This window comes from Ptychodera flava, chromosome 7 (genome assembly GCF_041260155.1).
Source record: "Ptychodera flava strain L36383 chromosome 7, AS_Pfla_20210202, whole genome shotgun sequence".
NCBI classification, from domain to species: Eukaryota; Metazoa; Hemichordata; class Enteropneusta; family Ptychoderidae; genus Ptychodera; species Ptychodera flava.
The window spans coordinates 26,611,553-26,631,861 of record NC_091934.1 but is presented as its reverse complement, the minus strand read 5'-3'; the positions used below and the strand labels follow the sequence as shown (position 1 = coordinate 26,631,861).

General features: G+C 37.6%; 2 protein-coding genes across 2 annotated transcripts in view; one reads left to right on the top strand and one right to left on the bottom strand.

Moving 5' to 3' along the window:
• The window catches only part of LOC139137132 (transmembrane protein 222-like), a 19,127-nt gene extending 18,018 nt beyond the window's left edge, over positions 1–1,109 (bottom strand). The window contains exon 1 of the mRNA XM_070705099.1: positions 612–1,109. Within this exon, the coding sequence (XP_070561200.1) occupies positions 612–817 (206 nt within the window). The 5' untranslated portion in view covers positions 818–1,109. The remainder of the gene's footprint in view (positions 1–611) is intronic.
• Positions 1,103–20,309, top strand: LOC139137131 (uncharacterized). The gene is made up of 8 exons (XM_070705098.1): positions 1,103–1,278; positions 5,618–5,810; positions 9,339–9,455; positions 10,782–11,101; positions 12,324–12,421; positions 13,409–13,729; positions 14,740–14,888; positions 15,903–20,309. Exons 1-8 carry the CDS (start codon positions 1,196–1,198, stop codon positions 16,005–16,007), a joined length of 1,386 nt encoding a protein of 461 aa, XP_070561199.1. The 5' UTR covers positions 1,103–1,195; the 3' UTR covers positions 16,008–20,309.

The window sequence follows — 20,309 nt, the reverse complement described above, 5'->3', positions numbered from 1 at the left end:
TTTTTACATCTCGACCAATTAGATTGCTTTATTTGCACCATTAATATACAGGTATGATATAATTCAGAATATATGTGTGTATGTGTAATTACGCCATGACCATGGAGGAAGATAGCTCCACGTCCATGACAAACCTACTGTACCATGGTCCGCCCGAGCATGGAGGTAATGTCTCTTTCTAACTCCATGGCCCGAGTGTCCAAGGAAGAACTACACTTTACAATTCGTGAATATCAACTGCACATTTTAGGATATAACCTTTTTTCATATAAAAAATATGCCAGCAGAAGCATAGCGTCTACATCAACATGAAGGTGTTCACTGAAACGTTGTGAGGTGTGAAGTCTGAAGGCTGGATTGTCGACAGACCCTTGTGCCTTTTCTGTCTGTTATTGGTGTAGTCTCTCGCATGCAACCGGGGGGGGGGGGGGGGGGCGCAAGCTGGGCCTTCCCAATGCATGCATTGACACAACGTTGGGGCGCTGGCGATTCCCCCACCGTCGTGTGTACGAGAGACTATATCAGTGAGAGAAAGAAAGACGCGAGGGACTGTCGACAGTCTAACCGAAGGTATAAGAGCTAACGTCATGATATTACATTTTATTACTCACGTCAAACAAGGAATTGGAGTCCACACAATGCTGTACGGATACCGACAACGTTCCTTGTCTATCTTGTAAGAGCTTTCGGAATACATGGAAATTTTTGATTCTGACATGCTACCTTCTTGGTTTGGTCTCGTCTCGTTCACGTTCACTTCCGAGTTAGACGTCGTGCCGTAGCTTCTACTGTTGTCGTCGACGTTCGCAACTTCCATAGTAAATACACTCAGAGATAAAATTGACAGTATTGTGTAATTCGCAATCTGTCATACGGTGAAAATTCGTACAAAAAAATCTGACCGAGAATTTCCTCAAGTTTTGACAAAAATTTAGTCCTGTAGTTAATATTAAGGGATCGCTCTATTCTAGTTGCATTATATCCGATGATCTAAAAATTCTAAAAAGGAATCTTGTATTCGAAAATTCAAGACGAGATCATATCAGGAAATCACGTTTTAAATCACGCGAGACATTGCGTGTCTGGCATAAATTAATGGCGGTAGTTTTGAAAGCAAGGCAAGCTGTCCAACGGTGGTAAAAACCCCATGCACGTTGCAGTTTTTCGAGCGATTCTGCCTTGATGACTGGTCAGAATGGGAAAAGAAGATATCTTCAATTTCCAGTTTAGAAGAATTGGCCTGCCAGCGACGTGTCGAGGCGTTCCTGATGTATTTAGGTCAGTTGTTGCGCGAGTGTGTTATCTGCTGAAGTTCTGACATTTGCGAGATACTGGAGAGGCACAATATGTAAATATCAACACTTGGGCATTGTGTTCTAGCCTCGCATACCACACCTCAATTGCAGGGAACTTAGCAACGGCGTTATCGCCCGGGACAAGCTTGTGTCCAGTAAAGAATTCGGTTAAATTTTTAAAATTGCCTATGCGCTGGTTAAAAACCCATCCTTTGCGAGTACGTAAATCTTTTAAAAACTGAAATTTTCACCTTCAAGTACATTCTGATGCTTAGTGAGGCCGAGGTGCACATCTTGTACACCGTCTGGCGTCATGTTATAAGCATTTGGTGTGCGATATGTATATAAACTAAGACATGTAAACCAACCTACTTGCGTTTAGTTTTTCGTTGTGTAACAGTCAATCAGTCAATGCAAATCAAAGAGGTGTCGATAGCTCAAAACAATTCATAATCTACCAACTGACATACTTTGGAGCAAGGGACATTGATCGTGCTTCTGTCTTGATCTTTCCTGAGACAGACAGCTCCTTCATTCTCTGTCTTTTTGACTGTTCTGGTAAAGAAATATTCGAAAAAAGTTGTTCTCCACCCGGGAAGTTGTGTTCTTTCTTTTCTAAAAAAGGGGTTCAACACACATGAAATGTTGGGTTCCCTTCTGAACTTTGTTTAGTCTCATCACTGGACAGCTGACCGACTGAATATGCAAATTGAGTAGAGAACTGTCCCATACACAGATACACTCGAGAATCAATTTGTTGGAAATGTGACCTTTCTCATAAATTGATTCCTGAGTGTATAGAGGTTGCTGTGATTCGCTGACTGGCCATATTTGAATTGCATCCTGACTGAGATAGTTATGTTCGCTCGAGTCATTGAAAAACAATTATTGCAAAATAAGGAGTTAGACACAGAGATGTACAATTTACAAGTCCGAATAATCAATATTAAATTGATAATCAGTGGCAGTAAGCGTGATCATGGCATGATCAAGATTTTCAGTTTGCAACGTTAGAAATTTTATTTCACTGTCGGCAGTAGAGGTGTGAATTTTCCCTTCCACTTGAATATCCTTACTACCTCTGTGATTTCATGAAATCGATAGATGACAGCCGAGGCTAATCACTGAAAATTGTTAGGCTATGGCAACAAAAGAAGAGCTGTGGTAAGGCTGCATGGCTGAACCATAGACCCTCAAAGGTTTCAAGGATCAATGGCTGAACATTACTACTACAATGGTAGTAGAGAGGCCTGGTACTTTAAACCATGGAGGTAATAGACACTAAGGGTTGTCCGATTGCCCGGGGCAAGTGAAAGTCGCGTTCGGGCAAGTGAACCTCCGATGCCACTTGCCCGACGGGACAAGTGAAAAAATAATTACCTAGAAATCTTATTCACGAGAGCGATTTTCTGGTGAGGGAACACGGACTTAAACAACAAAAATAATCATATTATGTCATTGTGAACATTTCCATAAGATTTTTCATAAAATTGCATGAAGAGTTGACGAAAAGAATCATATAATCGCTGTCAATAAAATCCAGTTCAAACAATACACCGGTACCCGTAAATTACCGTACGCTGATTTTGCATATGAAAAAGCTGTTCAGCTGGTGGAACGTACGTTCACCAAAGTTCATTGCATTGACTGTGAAGTTACGGTGTCTCACAATATGTCGATACGGTAAAAAAAGAAACACACAGCGGTTTTTGTGCTTTGTATGAACTTTTATAATAATGTAAAAATAAAGTCCAATGGTTAAAAATCACAACATAAAATTGGACTTTTACTAAAACGTACTCTTCAATGTTAACTTGTTGAGGGACAGTGAGTGGCAAGACCGCATGCAATGAAGTCAATAGCAATATTTGGTGTCAACGGGTCAAGTCTTTGAATTTTCAACAAACACTGACTTAATTTTCAGGTCAATAAGCCAAAAGTTACTTGTCCGTGGCGACCAACCTCTCTGTTTGTGTATCTTCCCATTCTAAAATGACTGTCAAGAAGCAATTGGAGCGAGTTTGACATCGAGAAATTCAGCTTTTAGACACATTGAAAAACACCGACGCCTTAGGTTGTTGGTTTTAATTCTATTTAGTCTGCGCATGAGCAATAATAAGACCACCTAGGTTATTAGAAAAACATAGGATACTGGTATAGTGCAATGGCAATTCAAACTTTATAGGGCTGGTGTATGATATAAACGCAGTAAAAACATGACAAAGAAGTACATTATTTTTCAGAAGCTTCAAAACATTCCTTTATAGCTACAGATTTTTTCTTTCTGTATAGATAAGTTAAAACTTTTAAAAGCAAAAAGACCTTGAAGGTACAATTGAAATGGCTGTTATTATTTGTACATTAAGCCCCAAGAAAGTAAACATACAAACATATGAACTGTTAGAATTTTTCTATGAATATGAAAGCCCCACTAGCTGTAAATCTTGAAATTGTTGACCTAAAAAGGCTTCCTATTTTCTCTGGTTTTCTTTAAATTCTACCCATTTACAGGATAAGCTTATAGTCTTTTACTGCTTTACAAAACATTCTTTAGTGAAAAATTGGACAAGTAATTTACATTTTAACCTTATTATGATTTCCCACCATACTAAAAAGAAAACAAAGCATGTCCCAGTTGAAAACATTCAACACTATGCATTACATTGGACTACTCTGTTGTTTCCGTGAATATCCAAATGCATATATGCACGGTGTACACTGGTTTTGCTGCATTTGTATGGGGTGCCATTTTACATTTGGGCACATATTTATTATTTTTTGTTCAAAATTGCATAATATGCAGTCTCACTGGGCAGTTAACAATACTTGTATTCCAACCCCTCAAAGAGAAAATTCCAAAAAACTTGTTTTAGTTCAGAATTAAAATCACATAAAGAATGCTAAAAGGTACAGGTAATGGGGCTTTAGTAATTAATGGAATATAAATGAGCCATCCAGCACTCTTAGAAGTGTGAAGAGAACCCTATGAGAATGTCTGACATTTTCTCATGATAACATAATTTTCAAAATAAAGTGCGTGAAATGAAAAACCAATGTTTTAGCATTTTTTCAAACAGTAATTATACTGGGCAAGTGGTTTTCCAATTCGGGCAAGTGAACTGAACCCCCACTTGCCCGAAGGGCAAGTGGATAAAAAAATAAGTGTCTTTCCCTGCCATGGAGGTAGTAGATTACCTCCATGTTTAAACCCACTACTTTTAAAAGCGTCAGGGTAATAAAAGGTACAACCTCGCAGTGCTTACACCATGGACACCATGGACATAGAATGACCACGCTCCCTGCCTGTACATATGGCACTTTGACAGCCCTGTAATGTTACTTTAATGGTACATTCCTCCAAAGCACCGAATGAGCCTACGCTACATCATGGAGGTACCTCCATGGCTACACCCACCCATGGTGGTACCTTTTAGGCTGTACTCTAAATACACAAATAAACCAATGATTGCCACAGCCCTCAGCACGATGAAGGTACTACTAGTAGTTGCTGAGATCTTGCTTAGTACCACCATAGAGGTAGCCCCTATAACCTCCATGGTACCACCATGGTCTCATCTCCACAGTGACTCCACCATGGAGTGATCGTGGTACCACTGTGTCAGCACACCCACTGTGGCCATTAGTGAGTATTAATCCACTACTGCAACAATGCAGTCAGCCTCTATCTCGCCATGGATGTACTTCTTGTACAATATACTCCACAATCTCACCAAGTGATGATAACAGACCCAAACATCACCGGTGTACATTTTGACACAGTGTGAATAATCACTATACTCTGAGTCTTAGATAACGGTTGTGACACCCATGCTCATGAAAATTGGAACACTTCATAGTTCCGCCACGGTCCACCACTGTGTTTGCATCAATAATATGTTTCAAGGGAAGAATTTTCTCAAGCCCACTGTTACACATTATCAGTGTAAAAAATTATTTCCACTCATGTGTGTTTTCCAACTTCTCCCACTCGCAACGTTTTAACTCCTAGAACTGAATAGTGTTGATTGCCATTTCAGGTTTGTTACTAAATATAGCTGCAGGCATGCAACTACGGACAAAACTGCCTGAAATCAGACAAAATTTGTTGTTGTATGCGAGGCTGTTGTTGATGCTTGTAGTCTAATCCATATATTCATACAAATAAGTGTGACTTTTAGCAGCCATTGTAATAGTAGCAGGTTTTATTTTCATCGTTTATGCGGTAAATGAGGACAAATATTTATTTATGCATATTAATGAGGGATAAAGTGACATCATTTGCAATCAGCACTATTCACATTTTGTTTCTTTTTTGCCAACAGAATAACCAAGACGCGAACTCTGATTGGGAGAAACAAAGATGAAGTTGATTTCTTCTTGTTCTCATCCGTTCACAAGAAACTCATCTCCAGGGTGCATGCTGAACTGATAGTGCAGTGTAAACAAGAAATTCACAGCCCAACCTATCATCTCATCGACAGAAGCACCAATGGAACATACGTGAATGATGTCAAGGTAGGAGTCAAGAAGACCTCATACTATTCTCTCCTTTCGTATTTGTGAAAAAAATGATAAAGTTTGTGAGATATGTATGTACTAGATGAGAAGAATTTAGGTAGTACTAGTACAGTAGTTCTTGCTTCTACCTCCATGTTCACAAGTCCCAAATTTTGCCATGAAATGATTTTACTTTTGAATATTTTGGTTAGTTATCTGTATTCATTTTATTTTCACATACTATTCCAAAGGCGAGAAATGCATCATTATCAAGACTAGTTCACACAACTAAATAGACTTGCCCCAGGTCTGTTTGCATATCATAATCAAAACAGAGAAATTTGATGGCATAAACTTCAGCATTACATGCTGGCAGCCTGTTGTGTAGATCAGGGGCTGAATGCACGTACTGTTGCCGTGAAAAAGCATATCCACTGGGAACATTTTAACACCAAAGGTATTGTCAACAGTTGTTTTTAATCCCTTTTGACCAATACTGATTTTTATGGGATAATCCTTATCAGTCTGTGTCATTAACTTACCAGTAAAAGAGTTTGGGGGAGGGGGGAGGGGTAATCACTGAGACACAGACTACATTTCCTCCTGAGTCCCTCCACATGGAGGTAGGAGTTAGTCTGAGACTGTACGACAACCAGGCAACATTTTAGGTACAGTGACCCGTGGTTGATCTCGTGTATCATTTATTGTCCTTAAAATCAGTAAACCCCAACGATCAGTAAGATTGAACACACACAGTGCAAAGTAAACAAGTATTTTAATTTTTAGACTTTATTAACATTCCATATTAGTAATTATTACTTCCACTCTGTATATTGTCTGTCATGACTTGTCGCTGAGGTGACCAGATTTACTGCATTGTGACTTATCGACTTATTGTGTGACTTATCGAAATGAGAGTCACAAAGTCACAGGCTTTTTAAATTGCAAGCTTACTAGAGTGTCAATTGGGTTTTTGCATTTTGGCACCCATTTGTTTATTGCATGGAGGTAGTAGAGAGCTACTACCTCCGTGTTTATTGTAAGCACAATGGTGTCATTTCCTGTACAATAGATCAAACAGCGGTCAGAAAAATCACAGGTGTGTGGTAGATAACACAGCAGTACACTGTTTGCTGTTTGTTAGTTTTTTTTCACTGACAGTTGTTTAGTTTCCATGATGATGAAAAGTAAAGTTTGTATTGATCATTTGCACCCAAACATTGAGGACATAGTAGCTGGTTATTTGAATGATTCGTCTTGACATAGACAATTTTGCATTTTGACGTGCATTTGTTAATTGAAAGCTAAATGTGCCATTTCCTGCATAGCAAATGGCAGGCAGTCTGCAAGATTACAGCCCTCCATGATTACATATATATCATGTCAAATATCCGTAGTTCACACAACAGTACTGTTTGTTGAATGTTGTGGTTTTTTTCCCCAGTTGTGTAGTTATACTATGAAAACTAACACCGATAATTTGCACTGGAATGTTGAAGACTTGGTAATGGGTTATCTGAACATTACAAAGAATTTGTAATCATCTACAAAAAAATGTTAACTGATCCTTTTTATGTAAGATTTGAAATTCAAATTTTGTTTTGGAGATTCATTCAATGTAAAACATCAGGTCTGTGAGACATTGTTTGTTTTCACCATAAAGTTGACCAATCCTGAACCAATAATCATAAGATTGTGTTTCAAGATCTTCTTTTTAGGGTACCATGTTCTATACTGGTAAAGGTAGTGAAAAACTGTCCATAGTGTCCATGGTTCATGGTCTCCCCATGGAGGTCTCTGCTACCTCCATGGTCTCCCATACTGCCTTCATGGGTATCCATCCCCCACCCCCAGCCATTCTTAGTAACTACAGGAATGATTGGTTCACATATAAAGGCTCAGTCCCAAGCCTATTGTCAACAGTCGTTCGTTGTTCCATATGGTTGTTCATCCCTCTCTGACAAGTGCAGATCTGCCTAAGATTATCCTTGTCAGTCCTTGTCGATGTTGGTTTCAATTTGCATCGTTTATTGTCAGCTGTTGTTGTTGACATGATTGTCCAGTCAGTGGTTCTACAAGCAGAATTACATGGGGTCCACAAAAGCCAGACACTCTATAGAGATCCTTGTCCACTCTGAATTGGTATCATCTAAGTATTGATTCATTAGGTGTCAACAACAAGCTATCCATTCTTGTTATGTTTCTTTTGTGTTTTGGACAATCTGCTAATTATACAATGAAGGGGTCCATGCATCTAAAATGGTCTTCTTGTCATTCATTTACATATTAATGTTCTTATAATGTAAGGAGACTGTGGTTGTACCAGTAGTCCAACCCTGGTTTGCAGCATGACCGCTTAGCACAATATAGACATGTGGGTACCTCCATTGCATAAACAAGACCTTTATGCCACCTAAGTCATGTACCTCCGTAGCAAAGACAAGACCTTTATTTCACCTAAGTCATGAAACAGTCTCAACAGGTATCCTATTGCAGGGCACGGTCAGACCATGGAGGTAGAACTACCTCCATTGTCAGACTGTGTGTAGGGGTAGGCATGTGCTTGCCAAATTTCAACCACAGTCCCTTGATAACCGCCCTATTTCACCCTGTAGAGGTCCAGTCTAACATAATTGAGTGGTTATAGGGCAAAGTCCCTTGTACTGGAAGTTTCTTCTGTACGGTATCTGTGGATTTGCTGTGCACTGTCTTTAGCATACTGGGAAACATCACTACTCTGCACCTATCAATATTTTTCAGCAGCTAGGGGGCAGGGGACAACAGGGGAAATTAATCACAAGTCGTATCCTAGGACACAGTAATTTAATCACCACGATATGCACTGTAGAATTTTAAATGATACAAATTCCTAAATTATTTACACTAGCTTCTGTTTTTCCCCACTTTTGAGTATTTGACAAACTTTTGAAGTCTGTTGGTGGGGAATATGACATCCAACTCCTTGAATATGACATCCTTCCCCTTGGTTGAAAACATTTATAGGTGCATTTCTACAACTTGTACCATGAGGTAGAGGCCCTGTGATCACCATGGGTGCACCAAGGCTGTCAAGGCCAGGATCCCAGTTTTCTATCAGTGTCTATACCCAGTCTATGCTCTCGGTTTGAATGAACAGTTCACAATGCAACAAAGAAGAAGACATAAAGTCTGTCCATAGCACACTGTAAGCACAGTGCTTCGCTGTGTGACCTCATAAAGGGGTATTTGAAATCAAAGGAACAGTCTCTGACTCTCTTATCAATTGTTGCCTACATGGGAAGGTCAAAGGTTATGGTCAAAAGAGCACACACATGCAGCTGAGGAAAAGCAGCTCGATGCTTACAGTTAGGTTTTTATGAAGCAGCTCCATGCTGGTCACTCCATGGAGGTACAAGTAACATACATTGGGCATTTTCGTGACTGTATCCACATTTCCGTTCTGCAAATAAGTCTGCCTGATACCTGTATGTACAGATTCTTCCTGGACAAAATTTGCTTTTTGAAAATCATCACTGATAGACAGATTTTTTTGTGCTCTTATTGCAGGTTGCGGGGTCAGCATGTCTGAAGCATGGTGATAAAATTACATTTGGACATATCCGAGGCATTGGTGTGCACCCAGGCTCTTACTCACAGCAATTCAACACAGAGTTTATATTCCGGGTAAGTTACTGCACACATACATGTATTTATTTATTTTATAAATAAGACCAGTTTTGTACTGGCTTATTTTTATTGTGTTTTTGCATAGGCAGTATCTACTGTCTGTGGTTTTTGTAATAAGATTTGGGAAGAAAGAGAAATGGTTTTGTCGGGAGCCCAGATATCATTTATGATTTAGCCTGATATGAAACCAAATTTTTTTATGCAAAGGGTATGGTCAAATACATGTCTGCTTCTATTCCCACTGTCTGTGTGTAGGTTATAAGCTTTATCCTGTTTCTTAAACTGTATGACAACTGTAGAATTTTGATATGCATAATAAGAGGATTTAATTTCATTATAAATTGCTATTCAGATCAGCAGTCTAGTTCAATAAGTAGAGGTATTGTTCCAAATACTGTACATTAAAAAATTATATAGAATTCTAACTTTTATTAATCAACATTTTTATAATGTGTATTGTAATCAAAGATATACAAATAGAAATGTCTTTGCATGAAGAGGTGTAGAATTGTAATTGTATCATACATATTTCAGATTTTCTGAGATTTCAGCTCATCCATTGCTTCATACGAACTACGGTAGACGATTTTTCAATTGAGAATGTGCTCAAAAAGCACAATATTTTGAGGCCTGTCACAATGACCAAACTGAAAATGTCTTTTTTGTCTTGTACGTGTTGGTAGGAACACTAAGTGTGCCTTTTCTGTAGAAATACTTCGCCATTCTTGAATCAAGTAACTTACTTAGACTTGCTCCAAGTCTGTTGGCATATAAATATCAAAACAGAATAAATTTCAGGAGTAAACCTCAGCCAACTTCCAAAATTGATACAGAGAGTTAAGGTAGTAAGTACCTCACAGTTGGAAGATTTATTTTTGCTCAATCTTTCCACAAGACAATGTTAAATTATATCACATTTCCTTGAGTCAAGAATAACAATCTTGAGTCACGGTGCCAAATTTGGTATTAGAGAAACAAATTACCCAATATGTACCAACCTTTGAAATTCAAAAGGGCTGCCATCCCTGTGTGGGGAAAAGTGAAATCCAGTCTGCACTAGAATTCAAATGTAAAACATAAGACATTTTTAAGATTGTATTTCACATGCATAGACACTGTGTTGACAATTTAATAGTTTTTTTTTTAATGTGCCTTGAGAAGAAGAACATGAAAACTGCCGTTGACATTAACAGCAAAAATAGTGAAAAAAATTATCAAAGTCACAGCTACTAGCCCTCTATATTTGCGTTAACACAGTGACCTGTATATGTCTATAACATCATCAATATTAAAGCCATGGTATTTTTCTTTTGTTTTTTCTAGTTTGAACAATGTGAAGAAAAAAGGAAAGTCGGAGTGCTCCCGTCAACACCTCCCAGGGAAGTCAACTCAGTGTTATCCATGACGTGGAACTCCAACTCCATCTCTCCACTCAGCATGATCAGGAGAACCGGGAGGGCCGGCGGGAATTCCGTCGAAAAGGAAAACTCCTTGCACTGTGCAGACATGACTGACGGCACGGAATTCAAAGAGGTGAAAACCAACCATAGAGAGACGCCGATTGTCAGCGGATTTGATAAAAGTGATTTCAAACCAAGGCAGCTCTTGCCCTCAGAAGGTCAAGTACATGACGCTCTACCCAGGTATGTAATGAACAATACAGTAGGTCAGGGTTGTAATATCAAGTCTCTATAGCCACTGATGACAAAATCTAATTTAGCAAATTATATTTCTAAATTTCTAAATTAGCAAATTATATTTCGCTGCAGAGAAATCTTCCCAAAGGTCTGCGTGTAAAACATTCTGTATCACACTCTCTGTTCTCAAAATCTTTGAGACACGGGGTACCCAATTTACAAAACAGTGTATTATACGCCTATTCTTTTGTTTTGAAAATATATTCTTGTGTATTACAAAACCAGAGGGGTGGTCTTACCCTCAAAATCCCCTTGTGGAAAACCCAAAGGGCATTCCTTTACGTGGTACACCCATTGCGGTATGTGTCTACCTCGATGCCTGTATGATTCACACTTTTTAAGATAATGTACTTTCTCTTTAATCTCATCAGCACTTTGTCTTTTTTAATATCAATCCTCAGAATCGTTTTCTATCCTCTGTTTAAACAATTAACCCTTTACCTGCCAGACAGTATCTCTTCCCCATCTGCAAAGTCAGTAAAAAGTGGTATTGAGCCAAAACCATGTGTATTTTCACCCACTTGGCTTGGTATGTTATAGTAGCTTTAGTCTGTGAAAACTGTGAAAATCATGTTTACAGTATCTGTGTCTTCAGGGACCTTCAAATATCCAATTTTATGCTACAATACACATATGTGACATGCTGTGCTTCACTAGTTTTAACTAACTTGACCTGACAGTGAAATATGAACTTGGCAGGAAGAGAGTTAACCCTTTTTATGCCAAGTCCATATTTCACCACAAGGTCAAGATGGTTAAAATTAATGAAACACAACATATTCCATATGATGTATTTTAACATAATACTGTACATTTGAAGGCTGTTGAAAACATAATACTGTAAAGTTGATTTTTTTTGGACCAAAGATGCTATAACATACCAAGCCAAGTGGGTGAAAATACGTCATGTTTTGGCTCAATACCGCTTTTTACTGACTTGGCTGGTGGGGAAGTGATACAGTTATTATTGTCTGGCAGGAAAAGGGTTAAAGGTTCAAACAATGATAACTTCTGTCCCTGAAAAGTGGTCATCAACCTGCTCACCCCTGCCTCGCTGTAAACCGGTCCACAATAATGATGGGTTTCGGCCAAAAAATACCCGTAAAAGGGTTAGACCATTCGTAGATAATTCATGCATGTTCTTTGTCATCTTATTCCTGTCTTGTAGCTCATCACACAGCAATCTTGCGACATCAGGGTTACGACCAAAACTTGTAGAGAGAGATTCCGGAGTCTTTGATAATGATCTGTTTGATAGTGATGAAGGTAAATAAGGCTTTCTATTTCTCTTAGCTGAATTATTATATTTCTCATTTGCTGATTTTGTTTGGCAAATTAGAATGACAAATTTTGTGCTCTGTCAGTTCCAGCTCTGTCAAGCTACCGAACTCTGTCAGAGAAAGATAAAGTTATGGCAAGGATGAGATCAACGGTTGACATAAAATAAATCTATTACTAATAGATTTGCGAACCTTGCTTGTTCACATGACTGCCATACATGTGGTCAAAGAAGTACAATTCTGACATTTTTTTTTTTTTGATCAGCCACATTTTCTTGATTTGAATCCATAAGGCTAGTTTGAAATCACTAATTTGTATATGGGCTGTCAACAGTTTATGTTCGTGTAATCGCTGCCTATGCTCTCATTGTTGACTATAGTATTTGATTTCTATCAGGCCAGAACTTTGTTGTCAACAGTAATTGTATGGAGAACTTTTATAAAGAAAAACATAAATGTTTCATCTACCAGGTCTTTTAAGTTTTACACCACACATCACTTTTGAAATGGTAAGGGTCAATAGATGCAAGTTTTAATGATTTTTTTCACCGTTTTCATTTTTATAGCAACTACACTTTATTGTTCTACTCCCCAAAACTTGTTGAGATACACAGTATTCAGCTTGTCAATTCAGCCTTTACATGTGCTGACTGTGTTTGTTATTGTTGACAAGTGAATTCTGGTGAATTCAGCATAACAGTGCATTTAACAAGCACCGTATAGACGCTGCGTTGACAAGCTTAATAGTAAGGTATTGCTTTTTACCATACTTTGGGGAGCAGAACAAGAAATGGTAATTGACATACAAACATAAACATCAAGGAAAATATTATCAAAAGTGAAAGCTGCTGGCCCATAATCATGATACTTAAGATTTTCTGTGATAAACCTAACTCACTGTACTCAACCGTGTTTCTCTGAATAATCTGTAGACATCACAGAATATGAAAGCAGCGTGTTTTCTTCTCTTCAGATGACAATGAGCTTCTGAAATTAGCAGAGAAAATTGGAGTAGACTTTGCGGGCTTTGACAGTGAAGAGGATATATTTTCATCCAATGGGCAGATTAATCTGCCTTCAGCTTTTACTCCCATCGTGCCATCATCAAGCAAGCAAGGAGGAGCATCTCCAGTCCTGCAGGCATCCAGCTGGACATCCACTTCCAGGCACAGGAGGAAGCAGGTATTCCCTCCGTCGTGTAGGGATACGAGTATGACGCCGGAGCCTGCTCCGGTGATAATGCCGGTGGTCATGTCAGCACCAGCCGTCATTGCCACTGCCAAAAGGAAGAGAGGTGAGTTTCCTACATACTGGCTTCAAGTACTCACACTACAGGCTAAATATTTGAAATGATATGTTTGAAGGTAATACAAGTGAGAATCAGAAGGTACCACAGGTTCTGAAAGTAAAAGACATAAACTTTTGCTCAAACTTTCCTTAGATGAAACTTTCAACTATCCCCTTACCAAATCCAGATTAAAATCAGGGGTCACTTTGCAAAATTTCTTCTTATTAGAAAAGCAAAGTGCTTAATGTTTAGTGATATTTCAAATTCAAAATGGTCGCAATGATCCCTGTGTTGACTCTATGGAGAAAAGTGAAATTTCAAAACCTACTGTGTTGAAAATTTGCCCACTCCAAGAGTTTTGAAATGGGCCACCACAGGCAGTAGACCAGAAAAGTACTGTGAAAATTGCAGAGTCTGAAAATCTTTTGCCTTAGGAGACAAGTTTCAATTTCTTGAAGTCATTTCAGTAACTGTAATGTGCAAATAAGTATTACTTTGTTTTATTGAGCTAAAAAGAAGACGCTCAACCCCAGCTCAACCCCAAGTCATCCTGTATTAGAGCCCCCACCCACCATTCTTATTTATTCAACAGAGTCTAGTCTCTGTCCAGGACATTGCAACATCAACAGAGCTGTTTGAGAACCCACGAAATATCATCAAAATTTCTTGATTCTCATCTGTGTTTCTTCCAACTCTAAGATTTCCAAACTCTCTGAATCACTTTGGGAATTTCTTGGAATATCCATGAGCTAGACCCAAGCTGGTACATGTGTTGTTTGAGATTTTCATCAGTCACAAACACTCTTTAATCAGCAGTATGTAAAATTTGCATAGGACTTCTTCAAATAGCGTTTTGTTGTGTGAACTAGTGTTGAAAATATCAACATTTATACCCTTTGTAAAACCAATGACCCAGTGAATGTAGATTTTGGCCCTGATTGGTCAAAATTTTCATACCTGTATACAACAAAGGTTGGTCAAACAGAAAACATCACGTCATGTATGTTCTGTTGTAGGGAGGCCGGCTGGTAAAACTAAGAAACGACCAACTCCTTATGAGAAGAAGAAAGCTGCCACAAAACAGTCAGCTGGCAATTTAGAGAAGGAATGGGACAGATGTGACTTCTATGCATGTCAGAGACCTCAGGATGACACCGTTGCATGGGTAAGTTCAATTTTCACTCTTTACTGCCTGGCGTCACCTTTTTTTACAAAAGATTCAAGATACAGCGACTGCACATGTCTTTGAATTCATTTCTCATCGGGTTTCGATGGCTCAAATCAATGTAAAATATGTTGGTGAATTAAATGTAGAATTGTCAAAGTGGCAGATTTATATAACACTTAATGAAGTGTAACTGATATAAAAAGAACAGGATAAAAGCACAGACATCTTTTCCACGCAACTTAACATACTGTGCCAGAATGCTTTTCAGTACACTTTAGAGCTGCAATATGAAGCACTTGATTTGGGTCAAGTCTGATGCTGTATGCATGTAGACCTTGTGAATATCTTTGTTTGTTTGATAAATTTTCGGGGGATTACCATGATTCAGCAGAACTGTCCAGGAGATTGTTCAATGAATTGCAGTACATACTGGTATATAGGCTTGGTGCAGCTTACTGCACAAACAGCCAATTAGGTAATTTATTCACAACATTCCTCTTCATATGTGATTTCCTGCCTGAGGTTCACATAAAGTTGACTGAGACACAAGTATCATTGTTGCCACTGTTAATGTTATTTCACGTCCATATGCCAGTCTATGTATTGCTCTATGGTACATTTTTCCCTACTGTGCTGTGATAGTTCAAATACAGTGATCTGATTGGTTGAAACTTGAAAATAGCCATGCTATATTTGCAATATTGCATGGTTACATACATGTCAGCTATCGACAAGAGGAAAAACCCTGTTTGACGTTCCCTGCCAGAATATCAATATATTGTTATGATATAATAGCAACAAACTACACCCAGCGACAGTATAATACTCGGTTTTCACCAGTTCGCTAGATATATGCACGGGTATTGTGGACTAGTCAAACCATCCCTTGGTGTGGTATATTGTTAAATTACATCCACATTGGTTTGCTGCCAACATTTTGCATGAAAAGAAATAGTTAGACCTATACTGCCCTCAGTGTTATGTCACCAATTTGATCCTTCTATCTGACAGGTACAATGTGACGATTGCGACGGTTGGTACCACGTAGACTGCATGGGTTGTACCTATGATGCAGTGCGGGACACAAGAACAGCCTTTCACTGTGGTTGTATCTGAGATGGAACGACACAACCAGCCAGCCACTGGAAACAACACCTACCTTGAAATTCTCAAGAACAGGTATAATAAGGACATTGTTAAGATGCCACAACTCTTGGTGTCTGTCACACCATGCCTGTTGGAATTTCATCCAGTAGATTTCTAATGTCACAGAACAAATGATAAGTTCAGCTTTAATGCAAATTTCCACATTTACAATAAATAAGGTGTTGAGTTGATATGACTCGTAAACTCAAATGCCAGTCTGTTGGTTGCTGGTTTGGAAATATGTAATTTTGCTTGGGACATACTCATTCTAACAGAACTTGTGCTTGTAAAATTAATCCAGTTGATGGAATTACAGTTTCTGCCAGTAATGTCATACTCATACTTTTATATGGCCATGCCAGTAATACCGTATTTGATTATGTTGATGGACCCATTTTATGATTAGGGTTGCAACACCATATATGGTCATAATAATACCATATTTGGTAGATAGATAACCAGAAATGGTTATACTGATATATATACCAATCTGGTCAATCAATGGCTCTAGTCTAATGCCATCTTTTGTTCATGAATAGCTATAATCCAATTAAAGGATGTAGTGGTACCAGCGTTGCCACATTCAAGAAGCCCAGTTGGTGAATAGCTTATGTAAACTAATAGTGTCAACATGACAGAATATAGAAATTTAATCTTTACAGAACTTTACATTTTGAAACACATATTATTATGCCTTCGCATTACTCATTTTATTTTGTTCTTACCGAGACAAGTGAACCAAACATATATATACACCTCAGAGCCTTGTTTTAATGAAATAGTCAACAGATGAAGACATACTCATGTTCTTTAGTACGCCCATATTCTAGAAAAATTGATTAAGTCAGGGTTTTTTGTTTAGAGCAAATTTTTATAAGATTGTCATTGTGATCCTTAATAAATTGATTTGAGACAGCGTCTTCAACAGCTTAATCCATGACAAAATATCGTTGCTTTCTGTGATCTGTTGAAGCACAACTAGCTGTAATGTAATATAATTTGTTCACTATTTTTGTTTTGTATGTCAACTACAGTTTCTTGTTCCACTCCCCAGAGCATGTTGATACACTACTAGGCATGTCAATACAGCATTTATGTTTGTAAAATGCTGTGTTACTGTTCATCTTTGAATTGCAGTGAAGGCCAGAACTCACCTTTTAACAATAACAACACAGTCCACACCTGCACAGGCTGAGTTGACAAGCCACATACTGTGTATCCTAATATGCATTTTGGGAGTTTGAACAAGAAACTGTGGTTGATATTAATAAACAAAAATAGGGAAAAAATCATCAAAAGTAACAGCCAATGGCCATGGCCCTTTCAGGCACATGACCTTACTGATGCTTTAACTCTTCATCCTAGCTACAAAAATCTCATTTCCATTTTTAAAACAGTATAGTTGGACTTTTATTATAGGAAACGGGTAACAAGATTCAGAAAAATCTAAATGAGAGACGAAAAGATTCCAAACTGTCTATGTAGTGATAGTTGCTGTATTTCTTAGTCTCCAGATTACAAAATTCTTAACCAACAGATGAAAGAGTGATTATTTTTTCTTCAGACTATTTTAAAGGCAGAAACACTGCTTTAGTTTGACTTGTGTTTAAAAATTGAAAAATGTACATGTAGTGAGTAATACAGAAGCAGACAAATGAATTTTTTCCAGTGTTTCAAAGAGTTACTTTTTTTCCCATTTCATTGACCAAAGATTTCAATTTTCAGAGACACAGAAATGTTTAATATTCTGTGTATTAGTATAGTTAGAAAGTTTAATAGAAATAGTAAGTTTGTTATTGTACAGTATTTTTGTATGTATGCAAATCACATTGGTTTGATTTTCATAGTGGATTGAAAGAGTCAATGGATACCTACGCTGCCTTTTCAGAGTTTATATATGATAGCGCCCCCAGTCATGAACATACCGGTTGCTTTTGTTTTGTTTTTTTGTGGCTAGGGATGAAATGTTAGTTAAAATGACATAACAAACAGATAACTCATTTGAATTTTTACGCATTAAAGGTAGTAAACTTTTGATGGATCTATTTTTAAAAATTGGAGATATGCATTTTCAATAAGTTTTGTGGATCTCAGGATTAGAATTTCTAGTTATTTTACAGTCTTATACTTACTGCCAAATATTATCATAAAAATTAACAACTTTGGTGCTTTATTTCCAAATCATATGCCGTGATAGTGCTGCAACTGTGCATGAATCTTGCCTCATCCAGGTCAGATGAAAATTTTATTAGATTAATTGTAGTGATTACATTTTTTCTTCACTTTTGATCTTTGAAGTTGAAAAAGTGAGGGGCAAATTTTTAATTGTCAAATATGACACCGTGATGTAGGATAAACCGTGTAAGTCTAAGGGTCTAGAAGTTGTACGTAAATTGCTATCAAACTTTTCAGCATGTTGAAAACTTGATTTTACACCAACTGAAAAGTATTCATATTAAAATATTAGTGTTAGGCCTTGTTTTTTTCCTCAACCGTTTGTTGTGAAACATGACATAGAAATACCTTTTCTAAAGTCTGTATGTATCCTGCCTGAGCCCATTTTATTGGCAGTTCTAACCAGTGAATCAAAGTGTACCTTAAATTGATGCAGAAAATCCACAATTTTATATTTTTTTCATTATATTCAGCGAGGTAAAATGCCGCACCACTATTTGTGAGAACTCTTCATGGGAAAATGTCCCTGTCATTGTCAGCATTAGCTGGTCAGGCGGTCATGTAGTTAGGAACTTGTAATTTTTTGGGGGGTAGGGGGGGGGTGGGGAAGAGGTGAGGACTAACAGCTAGCTTATGATGTAAAGACTGACACCAAACTGGGTGATTTTTGAAAGAAATGAATGCAGCATGGTTTAAAAGAGAAAACTGCTCAGCCCTCCAAGAGAATTGTTGACTCAGGCAGTTTTTGCTTTGGTTTTGTTCTATTTCTGTTAAAACATATAATGAAGCAAGCATATGTGCATCAGTGCTTGTCCAGAATGCCACTAGGGACAAGAATGAATTCCTCGTTGGTCCTATTATATCATAATGACAAGATGCCTCAGTTTAAAGATTCGTTTTTGTTTTGAGAGTAAAAGCGTAGAAATCATGTAAATTGGTTCAATTTTATCTTGTTAGTATATGTTACTTTGTACATTGTTCCAATAATTGTCATGCAAAAATCATATTGAATGGGAATTGTATGATTGTGTGAAGAACACTTGATAATTCATCAAAGTATGTTACTGATATATTTTCATATAATATTTTCATATATTCCTAGTACCATGTCTATTTTAGCAGTAATTCATGGCTGTTTTTTTATATTGTATACCATATTCTGTTTTCTGTTTCCTTATTTTTTCCATGACTTACATTCAGTTGTTTTCAGTGAAAGGATTCTTTTGAATGTCTCATACCAAGTAATTCTGCTTTTGATGTTATTGTGTGTAACATATCAATTACTGATTTATTGGTACATTCTGTAGACAGTACACTAATGACAAAACTGAAGCTCATCTGTTAAAAAAGACTTCATTGTTAATTACATGAAGTAATATAGTGAAGAAATGCACTGTGTATAATGATTACATGGTGCGACAAATACTTCACCCTTTCTCTAGTCCAGTGAAGTATTACCCCTTTTTGTTTCGCATCATGGGTTGAAACCATTTGATACGTAATCAGGGGTGAAAGCTTCATAGGTGCGTATGTGTCAGTCATCTAGTTACTGCAAAATAGTGCAAAATAAAACGAAGTGTTAAATTTCTTTTGTAGTCTTTCCACTCACACAATATCAGATATGAAACTCAATGTTAAAGGGATACAGTCATCGTAACTGCGCTCAAAGGTCGTATGGGACCCATTCGACCAAAACACTGTATCCAAGGTACGATGGTGATTGATGAAAGTTAAAACATGTCTTTCATAATCTACATCGTATAATTTAAATGTTGCAGCTCTGATGAGAGGTGCATCTAGATATCATGCACGAAATACATTGTTTGTAAACAAGAAACTCGCACAGGTGCAGTTCCTACGACTGTTTCCCTTTAACCGCAAAAACACACACATACATAACTACTTTGTACAGGTATTTTTGACCCCACACCAGGTTTTTACATATCCTTAAGGGGAATAACCATAGTACATTCATTACTTTCCAAGTCTTGGCAAATACTTTTATTTTTACATCCAAACAGTAACGTGATGATATTCAGCATAATACATTTTGTTTAAAGTGTTGTTTTTTAAAATAAAATATATATATCCTCAGAA

What these genes read in the sequence shown, in the direction of transcription:
- LOC139137131 (XM_070705098.1), top strand. Translation starts at nt 1,196, where the DNA reads ATGGGAAAAGAAGATATCTTCAATTTCCAGTTTAGAAGAATTGGCCTG. An exon ending in GTACATGACGCTCTACCCAG is followed by an intron (nt 11,102 to 12,323) that starts GTATGTAATGAA and finishes CCTGTCTTGTAG; the next exon opens with CTCATCACACAGCAATCTTG. An exon ending in CACTGCCAAAAGGAAGAGAG is followed by an intron (nt 13,730 to 14,739) that starts GTGAGTTTCCTA and finishes GTTCTGTTGTAG; the next exon opens with GGAGGCCGGCTGGTAAAACT.